This window comes from Ceratosolen solmsi, unplaced genomic scaffold (assembly GCF_000503995.2).
Source record: "Ceratosolen solmsi marchali unplaced genomic scaffold, CerSol_1.0 scaffold56, whole genome shotgun sequence".
NCBI classification, from domain to species: Eukaryota; Metazoa; Arthropoda; class Insecta; order Hymenoptera; family Agaonidae; genus Ceratosolen; species Ceratosolen solmsi.
This window is the reverse complement of record NW_011948425.1, coordinates 6,423,277-6,439,451: the sequence shown is the minus strand read 5'-3', so window position 1 is coordinate 6,439,451 and position 16,175 is coordinate 6,423,277. Positions and strand designations below refer to the sequence as shown.

The 16,175-nt window shown below is 33.9% G+C and overlaps 5 protein-coding genes across 7 annotated transcripts; 2 read left to right on the top strand and 3 right to left on the bottom strand.

The window, feature by feature from the left end:
- Positions 1–262: 262 nt before the first annotated feature.
- Positions 263–1,486, bottom strand: LOC105362964 (uncharacterized). The gene is made up of 2 exons (XM_011500522.1): positions 818–1,486; positions 263–739 (listed from the first exon to the last, which is right to left on the bottom strand). Exon 2 carries the CDS (start codon positions 707–709, stop codon positions 317–319), a length of 393 nt encoding a protein of 130 aa, XP_011498824.1. The 5' UTR covers positions 710–739; positions 818–1,486; the 3' UTR covers positions 263–316.
- A 105-nt stretch (positions 1,487–1,591) lies between these two features.
- eEF5 (eukaryotic translation elongation factor 5) lies at positions 1,592–3,920 on the top strand. Of its 2 annotated transcripts, none has more exons than XM_011500520.1 (4): positions 1,592–1,737; positions 2,874–3,166; positions 3,248–3,382; positions 3,473–3,920. In XM_011500520.1, the coding sequence occupies exons 2-4, from the start codon at positions 2,891–2,893 to the stop codon at positions 3,542–3,544; spliced, it is 483 nt and encodes a 160-aa protein (XP_011498822.1). In that variant the 5' UTR covers positions 1,592–1,737; positions 2,874–2,890; the 3' UTR covers positions 3,545–3,920. The 2 variants fall into 2 exon arrangements, with proteins under 2 accessions (XP_011498822.1, XP_011498823.1); XM_011500521.1 differs by lacking the exon at positions 1,592–1,737 and adding an exon at positions 1,744–1,839.
- Positions 3,921–7,593: 3,673 nt separating this feature from the next.
- cpb (F-actin-capping protein subunit beta) lies at positions 7,594–9,545 on the bottom strand. The gene is made up of 4 exons (XM_011500519.1): positions 9,172–9,545; positions 8,663–8,874; positions 8,190–8,562; positions 7,594–8,111 (listed from the first exon to the last, which is right to left on the bottom strand). Exons 1-4 carry the CDS (start codon positions 9,172–9,174, stop codon positions 7,878–7,880), a joined length of 822 nt encoding a protein of 273 aa, XP_011498821.1. The 5' UTR covers positions 9,175–9,545; the 3' UTR covers positions 7,594–7,877.
- Positions 9,546–9,580: 35 nt separating this feature from the next.
- On the top strand, positions 9,581–12,996 carry LOC105362960 (1-acyl-sn-glycerol-3-phosphate acyltransferase gamma). 2 transcript variants are annotated; one of them, XM_011500518.1, is made up of 7 exons: positions 9,581–9,599; positions 11,311–11,551; positions 11,637–11,809; positions 11,880–12,041; positions 12,112–12,450; positions 12,537–12,756; positions 12,825–12,996. In XM_011500518.1, the coding sequence occupies exons 2-7, from the start codon at positions 11,371–11,373 to the stop codon at positions 12,911–12,913; spliced, it is 1,164 nt and encodes a 387-aa protein (XP_011498820.1). In that variant the 5' UTR covers positions 9,581–9,599; positions 11,311–11,370; the 3' UTR covers positions 12,914–12,996. The 2 variants fall into 2 exon arrangements, with proteins under 2 accessions (XP_011498820.1, XP_011498819.1); XM_011500517.1 differs by lacking the exon at positions 9,581–9,599 and adding an exon at positions 10,023–10,313.
- Positions 12,997–13,216: 220 nt separating this feature from the next.
- On the bottom strand, positions 13,217–15,697 carry LOC105362959 (uncharacterized). The gene is made up of 4 exons (XM_011500516.1): positions 15,559–15,697; positions 14,496–15,002; positions 13,502–13,656; positions 13,217–13,427 (listed from the first exon to the last, which is right to left on the bottom strand). The coding sequence occupies exons 1-4, from the start codon at positions 15,574–15,576 to the stop codon at positions 13,244–13,246; spliced, it is 864 nt and encodes a 287-aa protein (XP_011498818.1). The 5' UTR covers positions 15,577–15,697; the 3' UTR covers positions 13,217–13,243.
- Between the last annotated feature and the right edge of the window lie 478 nt (positions 15,698–16,175).

The window sequence follows — 16,175 nt, the reverse complement described above, 5'->3', positions numbered from 1 at the left end:
TTTTATCATAAGGTTTTACGCATTACAAAACTCAAATTATACTTTTGTTATGGAAATGCAGCATGAATTGTACTTACCGTGTAGGTGTGATTAATTACAAATGTCGACGAGTATGATATTGCTTAAATATTATGTACGAAAGTTACAAAATCTACAGATAATGATGCAATTTTAAAAATTTTTATACCATAATTTATAAATTGTGTAAAAAGAAAGAAAATATAAGAATTTATTCAATCGAGAATAATGATTATTACCTTATGTAATATAAGAATTAAGCTTGAAATCAATTAAACAATATCGTTATTGGCATTAATTACGAATCTAGAAGTTCAGGTTTGCTTTTAAATTCCTCGTGAATTCTTCTCTCGAGGCTGAGTAAGGTAGGAGGTGGCAAATTTAAATTATAACTGACATAAACGGGCTGGCCTGCCTTCTTAGACAATCTGTTTGCAATATTGAGCGACGTCTCGTCCGCTACGTGTCCCATTATTTTCGTTGATAAAACGGTTTTCTTATTTTCGCTATCAGTTGCAAATGCGAGCGCTAAATCATTCATCGTTCTTTCAGTATAATCTCCAAGCCACAGATACAGGCTCTTTTCCATTTTCATAATTTGACACTGAATTCTAACCTCGTTAACTTCGTGATAAAAATTATGAAATTGAAAACTGCACGGCAGCAGCTCAATATCCTCGTTGGCTCCCATTAATTATAATCAAAAAGTACTCGAGCAGACCTTAAATAAATCAAACATTAACAGCATTAAATAAAGACTCGAGCTTTTAAAGCTGACGGCGCGAAAATTTATACTCACTCGCTGATAAGATGAATCATAAAGACGCGCAGTGCACTGCCTTACCGAACGAGTAACCGCGAATATGAAATACAATATTCAATGGCTATATATGTAGGCAATGAATATGATTCGCATTCCGCTTGTTTCGCTCGTATGACGTGGCCGGCCACTCGGCCCACTATTACAAGTAAATACGAAAATAACATTATTGTATTTGCGATGCCTCGGAAAAATCATAAAATTAAATTTGCTCAATGCGCATGAGACGCAAGGATAAGGGCAATTTGATTTGATTTTCGCCGAGTTTATTAATAATTTGCTGACAAATTAGAATTTGAGATGGATGTATCGCAGCTAAAGTTAAGCTCTGTTGTTGTTGTTGTCGTTGTTATTTTGTCTTTTAAGGTAAGCCGACTGAAGAATCGGCCCAAGGACTCTCGATTGTTACATCGTTCGCACGACCTAAAAGGCACGGGTATGCGTAGCCTCCGGAGATGACGAATTATCGTTAATCGGGCGGCAGGCGCGTGGCCTTGGTGTTCGGATAATGACATCGGCGTGCTACTCTTGATCGAGTCGACGGCGACGATTACGCTCGAAGCTCGTAAACCCGAGAGAATCGCGTTGCCCGCGGAGCCCCGGGCCCCTTGGAGATCCGCCGCGAGGAAAACCACCGCCACCGCCGCCGCCGTCGCCGCCGTCGCCGCCGTCGCGAGATAGGAGCGTCCTCTTCTTTGGCATTCGTAATTCGTAAATTCCGTGTTTCGAGTGCTGGCGAACCCGTCGCTCGTTCGCGCGCTGCCTATCCTCCGGTCCCGGCGGCTCGTGCGCCCGTCTCTCTTGCATTCTCTCGTCTCTCCTTATAACGTCGGGACGGCGGGGCGCATGCGCGCGCGACTCCCGAGCTCTTCTGGTTAGAGTATCCATTTTGATCACATGTGAGTATCCCGAGCTGTTCTCCGATTTCGACGTTAAGCGACGCCGCTCGTGACCCGAGTGCGCCCGGGAGCCGAGGAGAGGATAGCGGATTACGGGCCCTGGTTTGTATCGTCGGGGCGAGGGCCGGGAGTCGGGGGTCGGCGCGCCGGGAGCCCCGACGAGTGCTTCGGCGCAAAGGCGAGGGCCGCATCGTCGCGCGCGCCGATCCGACAATAACGGGGCCCCCGTCGCGTAAGGTCGTCGTCCTCGGACTCGCGGCCACCCATTCCTGCGCGTTCCTGTGTGGTTCACGTCCTTGTCTTTGTCGTCTTTGCCGTCGTCCTCGTCGTCGTTGTCGTCGTCCATCGCCGCCGCCCCCGTCACCGTCGGCCTGCAATCGTCCCCCCGGCCGCGCGCGCCCACGCACGCACGCAGGCATACGGGTACAGCGGGTAGGCGGGTGGACCCGGGTCCCGGAAGAAGGCCGGCCGTAAGTCGCAGCCGCTTGGACCGCGGCCACGTTCGTTTCACCGTCTGCGACGTGGTCCGTCTAGCCTCAGGGTCGTTGGCCGCCGCGTCGCGCCGCTCCCCCAAGTCAGAGGTGAGAGGGAACACGCCGCGCGTAAGATTCTTTGGTTAGTTCGTCGCTGCCCTCGCAGCCGCACCCTCGAGCCGATATCCCACGAGGCCCGGCCGTGTTTCCAACGTGCTCGCGGCCATAAGGAAGACCAGGCCGCACACGGCCGATTCCTCTCACCTGCTGCCCCATTAATTTGCGATAGATGATAGAAAGCTGTCCGACGTCTCTCCTCCTCCCACCCCACCCCTACGGCATTGGCGTGTTTCTCGCCTCTGTGCCACATGGTCAATTGTACCGCGACTCGGGACTCGTCGCCTCCTTGTCCCTATTCTGAACTATTCATTATGTGAGATAATGAGCCTACATTGTGAAACGTGAGGCCTACCGTGCTATATCCGTTTTTGTTTTTCCTTTATTTGATTATCGTCTCGCGCTGCACGTCCTTGTCATCGGTGCGAAGCAGTTAAAGACAGACAGTTGTGGCTCGCTCGCTACGTTCGGCCCCTCGAAGCCGGTGTTGTGCTTATTGTTCCACTCGTAATCTATCCTCTTTTTTTTTCTTCTTTTTTCTGACAGAGTTACCGAAATCAAACATGGCAGATATCGAAGATACTCATTTTGAGACCGGAGACTCTGGTGCTTCTGTTACATACCCGATGCAATGCTCAGCACTGCGTAAGAATGGTTTTGTCATGCTAAAGTCTAGACCTTGCAAGATCGTGGAAATGTCCACTTCTAAAACTGGAAAACACGGTCATGCCAAGGTTCACCTCGTTGGCATCGACATATTTTCCTCCAAGAAGTACGAAGATATTTGCCCTTCCACGCATAATATGGATGTACCGTTTGTTAAGCGAGAGGATTATCAGGTACGTGGATGAGTTTGGCTCTGTTGTACTAACGAGCGTTGCCAAGCGGCTAATGTAATAGGTGATTTAATCTTGAAATAGTTAACGGATATATCTGACGACGGATATCTGTGTTTGATGGCTGATAACGGGGATTTACGTGAAGATCTCAAAATACCCGATGGTGAATTAGGCACTCAACTTCGTGCCGATTACGATGCTGGAAAAGAATTGCTCGTAAGTGAATTAAAGGAGATTCTACGCTCCACCTTTCTTTAAAACACTTTATAAAGACCTAAGGTTTTTCATTTACTTATTTCATTACAGTGCACAGTGCTAAAAGCCTGTAACGAGGAAGTAGTAATTGCTATCAAAACCAACACTGCCCTCGACAAATAATTGTGTTCAATTTGAACAGTACACCAATCTCGATACCTATTTAACCAATCGACACCTTATCATTGGTAAAAAAAGGAAAAAAGAGTCAACAATTTCAACCAGCGGTAACTCGACAGTGGAGTAAAAGCATCTTTTTATCAAAGTAATACCTACTTACTTTCTTACTATTATCTGAAAGAAAAAACAAAAACTCATAACGTTAAAGTTTCTAAGCATTGTAAGTGGGGGCTGGGTTTACGAGAATAAAAAATCAAGTGTGCATCCCAGTTTTAGAAACTACACACAAAAAAACACGTTGTTTGTTATACAAAAGATATGGCGACAACTTTTCATTGAAGAGTTGAATGAAAATAAAATTGGAGAAAGCCTTTACACATTCATCTTTTTTTCTTTTTGTTAATTTCATACTGTTAATAAATTTAAAACAAAATATTTTTGGCTTTACAGTGATAAATTTATAATTTATTATTACACATTAAGACAGATGCTTATGACTAATTAAGACCAAAAATAATTGTGTCGACTACCAAACGGAACAATTTTTTTTTTTTTTTATATATTTGAAAATCGACACGTTTTTCATCGAACGAAGATGAATTATTTTGTTCCGTAAATTACCTTTGCTATGATTAAAGTAAATTTGCATTCATAGATAAAGTCCATAACCTTGAATCATTAGCACCTGTAATAAGTAACAAGAGTTTTTTTTTTTAATGATCTTTCTAATAAAGTGACTCAATGCTATTAATATTGAAGAAAATTGTCTTGGTATTTTCACTTTCAGACAATGAACAATATTATGCACTAAAATTATCAATCAACACTGAAAGTGATTCATTGTACATCAGTGTTGTAAATTATAAGACAAAAATGCCAGAGGACTTAATTATAGCATGATTGTAAAAAAAAAAAAAAAAAAAAAAAAAAAAAAAACCAAACAAACAGAAAAAAAAGTGATTCTAAGTTTTTGTAATAAAAACTAATTGTCTGAATATGTCCTTCAAATCTGATCCTTTGGCCTATGCTCAATAAGAAATCTAATAAATAATTATAAAGTTAAATGAAAGTTTTCATAGTTGCAGATGTATTAAAAATGTATACATGCCGTACATTTGTAAACAAAAAATAATAAAAAAAAAAATAAAAAAAAAAAAGTGGGAAAAAAACAATAAAATAAAGGCAATGAAAAGACATTGTAGTAAATGCTTCCTTACGACAAACGTTATTTGTCTGTTTTCATTCTTCGATTTCTCTAGATAGCATTTTTTTATTGTTTACTTTTAATAGCATTTAACATTTCATAATGCAGGAATAAGGCTCGATACATTATTTAGTATTTTACATTTTCTAAACGATTACTTTAAGTGCTTGATAAAAAAAGTATGTTATAACTAATATTTTCAATTGTCTAGTGTTTCTGCATAATAAAATGAAGGAGCATTAAAATTTGTTTAAATACTTGTAATTTACTAAGCATAATAATACATTTTTAATAATGTATATAATTTATTTTTTAAAGAACTACTTAAGAATATTAAGGTGCCTCCACTATACATTAAAGTAGAGATAAAAATAAAAAAAAATTACGCTTTAACGACAGATGTGCATTTTAAAACCTCCACATGAATATTCTGTTTATAATTTTGTCTTTTCGTTAAATACTATAAGAAACAAAAAAATTGTTCCGTAAGGTATGGTCTAACATAAAATATGAATTTTCATGACAAAATACAAAAACAAAGCTCACGAATGACGGGAAGAAGCAACCTTATTTTTACAATAGTATGCGTAAATTCAAGCTACATAAGTGCTATATATGACTGTATAAAACGGCTTTTTATTTTCCATTAAATAGACAAGAATGTATATAGATTATTCGTTTTTTAGTTAAATTTTCAATTTTGGTTACTGTTCAAAAAAATTAAACAAACAAAAAAAAAAAAAAAAGAACAAAAAAAGAAACGAAAAAAAAAATAGAAGAAAAACAGACAAGAAAAAGAAAAAAAAAATTCATTCAAAATTTCGTTTGAAATTTATATTCCTATAAAAGGATATTTATTGCTAGTGTCTGAAACATCAACTAAGTATGTAACGTTAAAAAAAGAAGTACCAAATATGAATATGAATATGAATATGAATATGAAAATGAAAATAATGGTGTTTGTACTACGCGTGTGCTATATCGAACCAAAATCGTATAAGTCTTACTTGGTTTGCGACTATATTATAGAAAAGTTAAATTGTGCGATACCAATATGGTGTGGCACAGAAATTGCCGTGTGAACGCTTTGTTGCGGGAGCATATTTCCTCAAAAGTCGAGAGAACATGAGAATCGCAATGCTCAAACTTTTAAGTCATGTTACTAAAATATATAGCAACCCTTACTGTTTTTTCCTTTTCTGTAATGGCTAAAAAATATGAGACATTTTACGAAAAATGAGATTGTGGTGCTACCTCGCTTGTCGAGTATATATAGTTGTATTACCTTTTTGTTATCAGATACGAAGTAACGAAAAGGCCTTGTACGATTTAGATAAGAAAGATATGGGGATAGCATATCGTAAATGATCAAATTATAAAAAACAAAGTGTAATAATTAAAATCATTTATTATTATGACAATATAAACAATTTGAGTTATCAATAATGATACTTTCTTTTGTGTCAAAAAGAAAAAAAAGATAAGATAAGAAAGTATCGTTTTTCAGCAATAGATTTTATTTTATCAGTATTAACTGAATATGAATAATTGTGCATGCTTCGGTAAGGAATTGTTATAATTTATTATTAGAAGTAACGATGGATTTAAGAATATTAACGGAATAAAACAATTGTCGGGCAGAAGAATTTGAATCAATGTCAAAATCGTGAGTTGGCCGGCCAAAGCTCGGACGATCGATTTAGTCTGTCAATGAGGCCGATTCTTTGCTCTTGGCAATTAAAAATTTTGTTAATAAAAATGACAACGATTAAATTCTTCATTAAGAAATAGGTGGCACCAGCGATCATACCTACATAAAGTATAACGTAGGATACATTTGAATGTTCAAATAATATTTAATAAATGACAATTGAAATTGAATTACAACGACGCGCATGTAATTTTTAATTGAGATGTCGATGGAAAAAAAACCCATTATGAGCAAATTAAAATTGAATTCATTCAGTTTTAGATAAATATTTTTAATATAACATAATTGAATTAACAAATGCCATGTACCAGAAAACCAATATAATATTTTACAATTTTAAGCAAATTATATATATATATATATATATATATATATATAAGCTATAATTCAAATACAGTGTCATTCCATTACAATGGATATTACAACAAATAACATTTTTGTTAGAACAGGATAGATTCTCTTTAAAGACACAAAAATCAATGATGAAAAAAGTGAGAGAACCATTCAAATTAAAAAAAAAAGAAAAAAAGTTAGCTTTTTATCATACTGAATTACAAAGTTTTATATTTGCTTCTTTCAATTAAAAATGGAAATTCATCTTAAAAGTTTAAAATAAAATTTTAAGTGAATTTATAGTTTAATTTGAATTCAATAAACATTATTATTAATTTACACCCTAAGAAAAATAATGATACATAATAAACGTAATTATACGACGTCGTTTCTTCCCAAGTCGATTGCTAAAAAATTTACTTTAGATATTTATCAAATACTGTTTAAAACAATGCAGTTTAAAAAATCAACAAATATTATTTTCGCATAAATATATCTCGAAGCTTTCTTTTTACACATGTAATTCTTAGTTTTTTCGTAAATCAAAATAAAAACATACCTTTAAGTTTGTAAATGTATAAAACTTTCAAAGTATTCCTATTTGGTCTTAAACAAAAAGATCATACTTTGAAATTTTTTGTAATTTAATATTAATAATTAAAAAAAGAATAAAAAAAAAAAAAAAAAAAAAAAAATTAAATAATAAAGTAAGGGATTTTATGGAAAAAGCGTTATTTGTTAACTTGATTAAAAAATATGATTCAGCATGTTAATCATTTACAAAAACAGACCAAACCTCCTCTATAGAATTTTGTAACAAAATGCGTTTTATTAATAGACATACATCGGCTAACTACTTTTCGACCGTGATGTCGGGGCCAGTACTTGAACTTCTGTTTTTCAAGAAATGACCGATGTTTCGAGTACCTTCAGTAGCTCAATAATAGACACCTTGTTTTCTTTATCTCTAGACGTAATAACAATGTCAGCAGTTTAATGTGTAAGATGCAGGTCGTACTTAATTTGTATCTTTTCTTTCTGTTTTTCTAATCACAATCGTAATCAAAATTCTCTTGCTCTTCTTGAGATCAATTGTTTGCATTTCGCCTTTGTAATGCCGCCGCTAAGTCTTGTCGTAAGGCTGCTTGTTGCCTTTGATCGGCTAATGGTTGAACGGATCTCAAACCATTGACAATGTCCTTAGTTTTACCAAAGTAAATTTCATTTAATGTATTACGAATTTTGTTCTCCATATCCTCCACCATACGGCCAATATTTGCAATATGAGGAGATGTTTCGCTTACAAGAGCATCCGTTTCGACCTAAGCATGTAATATTAATCAGTATCCTACATAAATCAATAATAGCCATTGGGGTACAAGCCACTGGTAAGTACAAACCTGTCTTGTAAGACTCCCACCAAGATTCATTGTGCCCGAACCGGACTTATTAGTTTGTAACCAAAGCATTGCGGTGGAAGTAAGTTTATAATGGGCAAATCTGCTATGCGATTTATATTGTACTTCAACAACGTGTATAGAGTCCCAGCATCCTTTAATTTTTTTCGATCCATCTCCGGCCTTTTTAATTAATATAACACCAGCGAATCCTTGATCCAAGTCCCACAAGTAAACGGACGACACGCCACCTTCAAAATATAATTCTCGATATTGATCGAACGCTTGATTGGCATCGATTTCCAATTTTCTTAACCTTTCCGAAGGCATCGAACCATCCTCCAGAGGAGGGTCGTAAGTATTGCTCCACGGTGACCTTAATAAACAGTAAGAGACAAGTGACAAAAACGAGTATTTTCAATCTTTTCAATGAGATTGCAAAGCAAACGAGACGATAAAAATGCCAAAGATATTACCTGTAAGAGTCGCCATCTCGATTATAATCGCAGAGAAGATAATCTTGTCCCGATTCCTTATCTTTTGCTATTTTTAAAGGTTGATCAACCGATGAAAGTAGGTCTTCGCACAGTAATGGGACCAAGTCGATAAGATCACTGAGGTTCTTCTCGATCTGCTGAGGTGGTAATCTGCGCATTAAGTCTAAAGCGCAGTCCATTTGTTGTTCCGTCTAAAAACGAGTAATATTAAGTGAGATATCGCACGCTCAATTTCTTCAAAGCAGTATCATAACAAAGCAAGAGTTAGATCTTGTATAAGCGCCATTTTGACAGATCGAAGCAAATAGGTTAAGTGCATTTTTGTTATTCATCGAATAATAGAAGCGATGAGTGTTTAAAAATAGATGCATCGAGTGGGCTTCGAAGCACAGCGGTACTATACAGCAGTTCTGAAAATTCCGAAAAACTTCCTTCTTCGGGCAATCGGGGCTAACGAAGTTAATATGTAAAAAGCATAAGTGGCTTACCATGACACCGTTCACCGTCGTCGTCAAGCGACGATTTCCACGCAACCAGGAGTATGAAAATCAAATGGAAGCTATACCGATCGATCCAACAATAATGCCACGATCACTTTATATTAGGCTCGTTAAGCTTATGTACTTGGTCCATTCGTGATTCGACAGAAAAATGTACATTTAAAGGGTGTGTCGGAGTAAATGGCGATTGGCTATTATTATAAGCAAGTTGAGGCAAAGCGGCTGACATAGACACATTGGATACTGAAAGCTGAAACCCAGCAGTACTCCGTAGATACGTTCCTTCTTTGCTCAGACGGTTCTCTCTCTGTCCCCTCCTTTTCGCCCCAATGCCACATTACCACGCATTCGGTGTCATATCGGTGTGCGATCGGACTCGCGTGTATTGGTCGTGCTCGCCCACATAAGCAGTGGTCGTAAGTATTTGTCATCATCGGAAGGGAAATACAGAGCTCGCGTCTGTTGTGTTAAGGGCACGTGCGCGCTCACTTTCCAGCGCACTTACGTACTTCTAATCCTTGTATTCTGTTGCATGAAAATAAGAGTTCTTTCGATTGAGCTTGCAATTGCATTCGTGAAATTTATACGATTGTCATCTAACGCATCTTACTTTATTCTTTTTTAAGGACAACCGTTGACGTAAATGACGTAAATGACGTAAATAAAACAACAATACTGCATAGTTACGAAGATTATAAATAAGCATTAAATTACGTCAGCGTGGTGTCACTCGCTTGCGGCCAATATTCAAAAAAAAATACAATCTACGATAATGTAACTGCGCATGTGCTAAGTAGCACGCAATTGTAAAAAAAAAAAAAATATATATATATATATATATAAGCAAGACTTTGTGTATATTTTGTAATGTGACAAAAATCAAATATCCATTCCGAAAGTTGTGCATTTGCATTCATGAATTTCTTGTAATTTGGTAATTTAGTTGTTCGAGAGCAGCGAGCGAATGGTGAAATCCACTTTGTCGATTATAGTAGTCACGTTATGTCCTTTTTTTCATGTTAAGTCGCACATCAGCTTCCTGACACATACTTTGCGCCTATAATGCATTGATATAAAAAGAAAGCAATACAACGGTTAGGTACACATTTTCGATCAAAATGCTTTAACAGGTATTGATATTACGATTTATTTTATTTTTCTTTACTTTTATCGCAATGAAATTAATACATAATACGAGTAAATGACGAAGGGAAAAATTATTCATACATTCATACATCATTTATTTTAGTTATCCTTCATTTATTTATTTGTTTAGAAATATTTTTTTTATACATTTTATTGTTGAAAAGTAATTAAAAATTATATCGCAGTGGAATTTTATTAATTTTAATTGGTGCCTGCATTGATGGTAAGCATGATACTTAATTTATTATTAACGTTTTAAATAAATAATTGAATATTGCCTATGAAAAGAATTTTATCTTTTCATTACAATAACTTTTATTTAATAATGTGACAATATACTGTTAAGGAAATTAAATATTTCGTTTTTAAAAAGATTTATATAACTGCATAAAAAGATATCAACTTTGTTATGAATTTTTCAATCCGTATAATTTTATCAAGGAACGTACATACAATACTTGTATAAAAATAAATATCTTACCAACAATGATATTACTCTACTGTTTGTTTAATTGCCTTTATGTATGACCTTTGAACATTATAATTAACTGCTCGTTTAAAGTAATAGAGTTCAGAATAACTACATAAAGCTGCAAGTATATATCAATAATATTAATGTAATTGCATGTACATGTATGAAATTATATATACACACACACACACACACACACACACATATGCGTGTGTGTGTGTGTGTGTGCATATGTAAAATAATTATTTTATTCATAACCTTAATATATTAATTATCATGCAATTTTTCTTCATATTTATTTAATCGACTCGAAATATTAGAAATTTTTACCATACATTTCGTAAATTCTATTCTTATCATTTAATTCACATATAACATGTCCTTATCGTTACTTTATTTTTTTCTTCTTAATTATTAAACAGATTATTCGGCCTATTCTTTAAGTTATATAACTAAAATATTTATGTTTCTTAATCTATATATTGTGAAATAATTATCAACTATTTCAGATTAAACAGGCGCATCAACTTTTTTGCTATTACGCACAGGTATAAGTTCAAAATACAACAATGGAATTTTTAGCATCCTTAAAATGTTCTCGTATAGCCCATCTTATGTTTGCCATTACCTTCTTTACGTCTGGCTTAATAATAAATTTCTTCCAATGTATATTATATTTTGGATTGAAACCTTTTTCAAAATATTTATACCGAAAACTAAATTATTATCTTTGCTATTCGTTCTACAGTCGTAAGTAAATTAAATATTAAAGTTAAATATATCTCTTTAACATTGTATGGTTTATGTTTCCAATTGTAATATTTAATTTTATTAGAATTGGTATTTATGGCAGAATGGTGGTCAGGAACAGATATTATAATGTATATTGATAAAAAAGATTTTGATAAGTATTATGGAAACGAACATGGTTACCTTATAATGAATCACAGTTATGAAATTGATTGGTTGATCGGTTGGATATTTTGCGAGCGAATTTGTATGCTTGGAGTAAGTGCTGAAATTCAAATAGTGTAAGAAAATAGTCCACGCACTTATGTAATCGTAATTATTATTTTAGAATTGTAAAGCTTATGCCAAAAAATCTATTAAGTACATTCCCACTCTTGGCTGGGCATGGCGATTTGCTGAAAGCATTTTCTTAGAACGGAGTTGGGACAAAGATAAAGAAATTATTAGTCTGCAAATTAGAGAATTAACCGATTATCCGGACACTATGTGGGTAAGTAAATTGCCTTGAAAGCATTTTCTATTGAGAACTCGATATGAAGATCATGAATAAATTTTTTTAGCTCTTACTTTATGCAGAAGGCACACGTTTCACACCCGAAAAAGCTGAAGCTAGTCAACAGTTTGCTAAAGAAAGGGGCTTACCAATATTAAAACATCATTTGACACCTCGAACAAGAGGATTTACAGCCAGTATTCCAAATTTAAGAGGCAAAGTTGGAGCAATATATAATATTCAATTAGCTTTTAAGCCATCCGATCCTATTAAACCTACCATGACAAATCTTTTGCTTGGAAAGAAGGTTGTAGCACACATGTACATAAATAGAATACCTCTTGATACAGTACCGGAAGGCGACGAAGCTGCAGCACAATGGTTACATGAACTTTATCAAGTTAAGGTACTTTTCGTCTTTTTTTTTCCAAAATTTTCAAAACTTTTCAAACCTCCAATCGATCCTAATAATAATAAGAATATATTTCAAAGGATCAAATGGCAGAGAGTTTCATTCAAACTGGAGACTTTTTCGAAACAAGTGGTGTGCCTAGAACAGATTCATTTACATTAAAACGACGAGTTTGGTCTCTTATTAATACTACGTTTTGGGCGATTGTTGTTCTTGTACCAATGCTGTATTATCTTATTAAATTATTTTTGTCAGGTTCGACAATGTACTTTTCTATAGGAGTTGGAATTATAGTTTTATGCAAGTATAATATTTTATCACAATTTCTTTTAAGACGACATTATTGTAATGAAATTTTTGTTTTGCAGTTTTCTTATTAATGTATAAAACTATTGGAATGTCTGAAATAAGTAAGAGTTCTTCATACGGAGCTGCAGATATAAAAAAAGTAAAATAAGAAAAATCCACTCGTTTCTTAGAATTGTGCAAAATAAATTACATGCGAAAGTGATTTTTTTTTATTACTTCAAGTGCTAGTGAGACTTTATACAATAATTATGTAACAAACATTTGTTATTGCATTCATTTATATTATTACAACTAAAAGAAAATGTGAATATTTTTTTTACGTATTTTTTTTTAAGAAAGATTCTGTATGTATAATTTTTGCGAATATAAGATTTACTGTATTTTTTGCGATGAATTTTTACTTTATCTGACATAAAAATTGTTATTGTTACAGTAAATAACCGTTTAAATTCAATTCAATTGTTTTAATTTTTATGTATTACAAATTGTTTAAGTCTTTATATGTAATGTCGCTTAGTTCATGATGTTTCTCTTCATATCCTTCGAAAGGACGGGCTAAATATTTTATTGCTCTTAATTTCCCTCTAGCATCATAATATCCATAATGTCCTTTAACCGTTCCATCTTTTAATCGTTCTTCTAATCTAAATTGACGATTTTTTCTGCAAGTGTATTACATCGTAGTTAAAAATATTTAACATATTTAGATATACAAATTAAAACAAAATTCGCTTACCCATCGCCGGTGTCAAAGCCAAATATGTACGTTTTTGGACCCTCGTGTCCTTGAATTTGAAATTCTATTCTATCACCATCGGCTGATAATTCCAACGTTCCAGCTGATTTTTTATTTAACGATTTATTTGCTATAGGCTTACTTTCAGAAATTTGCTAAAAAATATACTTCTATTTATAATGTAGATTAGCAAATAGCAATTTAATTTTTAATGGATTATTTGAAGTTCTTGAAGTATTTACAATCAGTGTTGAACATTATTTAGAGCATATCAAGTGATAAGTGATAGAAAGACGGATATTTTTAAAAAGATATATATATATATATATATATATATATATATATAGGCATTATAGATTTTTCTATATTTATCTATTATTTTATATTAATTAATTGCAAAAGTAATATTTTTATGATAATATTGATATCGATTACTACTATAAAAATAAAAAATAAAAAATAAAGATAAACTAGTGCTAAAAGCTATTGCTAATTAATTTATCCGTAATTAATTTTAATTTCAAGTTATAAATGAGGTTGTCAATTTCAAGGATTAAAAATTAGTCATTGAAACTTTATTGATTGAAAAATAGTTTAAATTAATTCGTTAATGTTAATTAAGTCTATGCTTTCTATATAGGGCAAACAATATTTTAAATATCATAGTGCAGTTGGCAGATAAACATTTAAAATAATATGCATATTCACTAGCTGTACAAATTAATATTTGCAATAATTACACTATAATTATATATATTATTAATAATAAATTATCATTAAGCACGTAATAGAAATAAATTTATTCAATTATATAATTGATAGATTTTCTATTCATAGAATCCATGTGTATTTATTTTTGTTACTCAAATGACTGTTTAGTGCATCATAATACCGCAATAAAAATATTATTTATTTATAAGATTCATTTATTTGAATCAACTTAGTTGTCAAAGAAAATTACGAATTTACGAAAGTAAATCGACCAATTGTATACCTCAGATTCTGATTCGGCCTGCTGTAATGGGGCATGATCTCTTATATAAAAGGGTCCTTGCTTCGGGATTATCTTTTTATGTTCATCTTCGATGGCAATATCGGGTCGATGGTTTCGAGGGAAATAATTCAGTCGCTCCTCGTTTTCCAGATTCATTAAATAACCATGATATTTCGCATAATTTGAGACAGATTCGGACGATGGAGGCTCCAAATACCTTGACAGGTATCTGGCACCTATTTTTTTCTTCGGAATTTGTTGTATAAGTAAGGCTCTTTTTGGATAAACTTTGCTTTCCATGGGCAACTTGTCAATTGTCTCATCGGCATTGGCAATGAAGTCATTCCTCTTACTCGCCACCGGCGAATAGTACGAGGCATACGAATTTTTTTGGCGTTGAGGCAAAAGTTCGTTTATGTTCTGGTAGTCCTGGGGCGTATACAGCAGTTGGTCTTGGGTCGACTTCACCAACAAAAAGTTTCCGTGTATACACTGCGCGAGCAGCAGCTCGAAAAGAAAGAGGCACACATCGATAAAAGATTATTGGCTGGAAAATCGTAGGCCCGCGAGAGCCAAAGGTGTGCTCGACACTTTTTGCAACTTTCGTAAAAAAAGTAAGAATGGGAATAAAAACTTTTGCCCCCGCGATCCGGATTACATTGATCTAAGCGTACAGAGTCTAGAAGATAAATTTGACGGCGATCAAGCGAGACCAATAAAGCCTACATAACTGTTGGACTCTAACGTTTTTTGTAATGCCAAGTGAAAGCTTCGCATTTAAATAAGTGTGCAACGTTTGGGCTAAGATTTTAAGATTTTTACATTTTTAAATAATCGAATGAAGATTTATAATCGTTGCTGTACCTCTAATTTTTCTTAATAATGTCAAATTTGTCATAATCTTAGAGCCTTAGTAAGCTTAGTAAGTGTGCGTCGGTTGTGACGACTTTTGACGAGCTTAATTCTCACGTGCAAGCGTACATGGAGCAACGTACGGAACAATTCAAAGAATTTCGGGAAGCTTTCTGTTTTTGTTTTTAAATAATATAACTATTTTACTTACAATTAAGCTTGAATGCATCGTCTTTTCGGTCGAATGGCTCGATTAAAACTGAACTGGCCGCCTCTGTTCTTTGATATTCACGACTGAGCGGTTACTCCGTACCTGTCCTTTCTTCCCCTCTACAAATCTTTTCTTAACATTTTTAAAATAAAGGATCGGTAATTTATTTCCTTACGGAATATTCTTATAGCAGCATTGAAATTAAATAAATAAAATTTATTAAAAACGTCGCGACGCAATCAAATAATTAGAATTCTTCTTTAATAGTTGAGCTAGGTAAAGAGTCAGTTTTTTGTTTTGTTTCTTCTTATTTTAAGTATTGAAGCTCGTTCGTTTAATTTAAAAATTTTCACCGGCACTTTATACAAAATACAAAATACAAAATATATAAGCAATGTGGTAGAGAAATCCAAAAGTTTACGTAAACCAATGCACACGATATTACCTATAAATATTATATCCACTGTGATAAGAAATAATATCAGTGAAATCTTTGACATTTATATTTACCGCTTTCTCTTATTCGTAAATATCACCGCCTAATATTTTACAAACAAATAGTAATAGTAATTTAAATTTTGAAAGAATCGAATTGAAGTAATCAACTTTAATAAATA

Coding starts and splice junctions, on each gene's coding strand:
- eEF5 (XM_011500520.1), top strand. CDS start 2,891: ATGGCAGATATCGAAGATACTCATTTTGAGACCGGAGACTCTGGTGCT. Junction 3,167..3,247: donor TTAAGCGAGAGGATTATCAG/GTACGTGGATGA, acceptor ATCTTGAAATAG/TTAACGGATATATCTGACGA. Junction 3,383..3,472: donor ATGCTGGAAAAGAATTGCTC/GTAAGTGAATTA, acceptor ATTTCATTACAG/TGCACAGTGCTAAAAGCCTG.
- cpb (XM_011500519.1), bottom strand. Junction 8,563..8,662: donor CGAGATGGCGACTCTTACAG/GTAATATCTTTG, acceptor CTGTTTATTAAG/GTCACCGTGGAGCAATACTT. Junction 8,112..8,189: donor GTGGGAGTCTTACAAGACAG/GTTTGTACTTAC, acceptor TTACATGCTTAG/GTCGAAACGGATGCTCTTGT.
- LOC105362964 (XM_011500522.1), bottom strand. CDS start 709: ATGGGAGCCAACGAGGATATTGAGCTGCTGCCGTGCAGTTTTCAATTT.
- LOC105362960 (XM_011500518.1), top strand. CDS start 11,371: ATGGAATTTTTAGCATCCTTAAAATGTTCTCGTATAGCCCATCTTATG. Junction 11,810..11,879: donor AGCGAATTTGTATGCTTGGA/GTAAGTGCTGAA, acceptor TTATTATTTTAG/AATTGTAAAGCTTATGCCAA. Junction 12,451..12,536: donor ATGAACTTTATCAAGTTAAG/GTACTTTTCGTC, acceptor TATATTTCAAAG/GATCAAATGGCAGAGAGTTT.
- LOC105362959 (XM_011500516.1), bottom strand. Junction 13,657..14,495: donor AGGCCGAATCAGAATCTGAG/GTATACAATTGG, acceptor TATATTTTTTAG/CAAATTTCTGAAAGTAAGCC. Junction 13,428..13,501: donor GGCTTTGACACCGGCGATGG/GTAAGCGAATTT, acceptor ATACACTTGCAG/AAAAAATCGTCAATTTAGAT.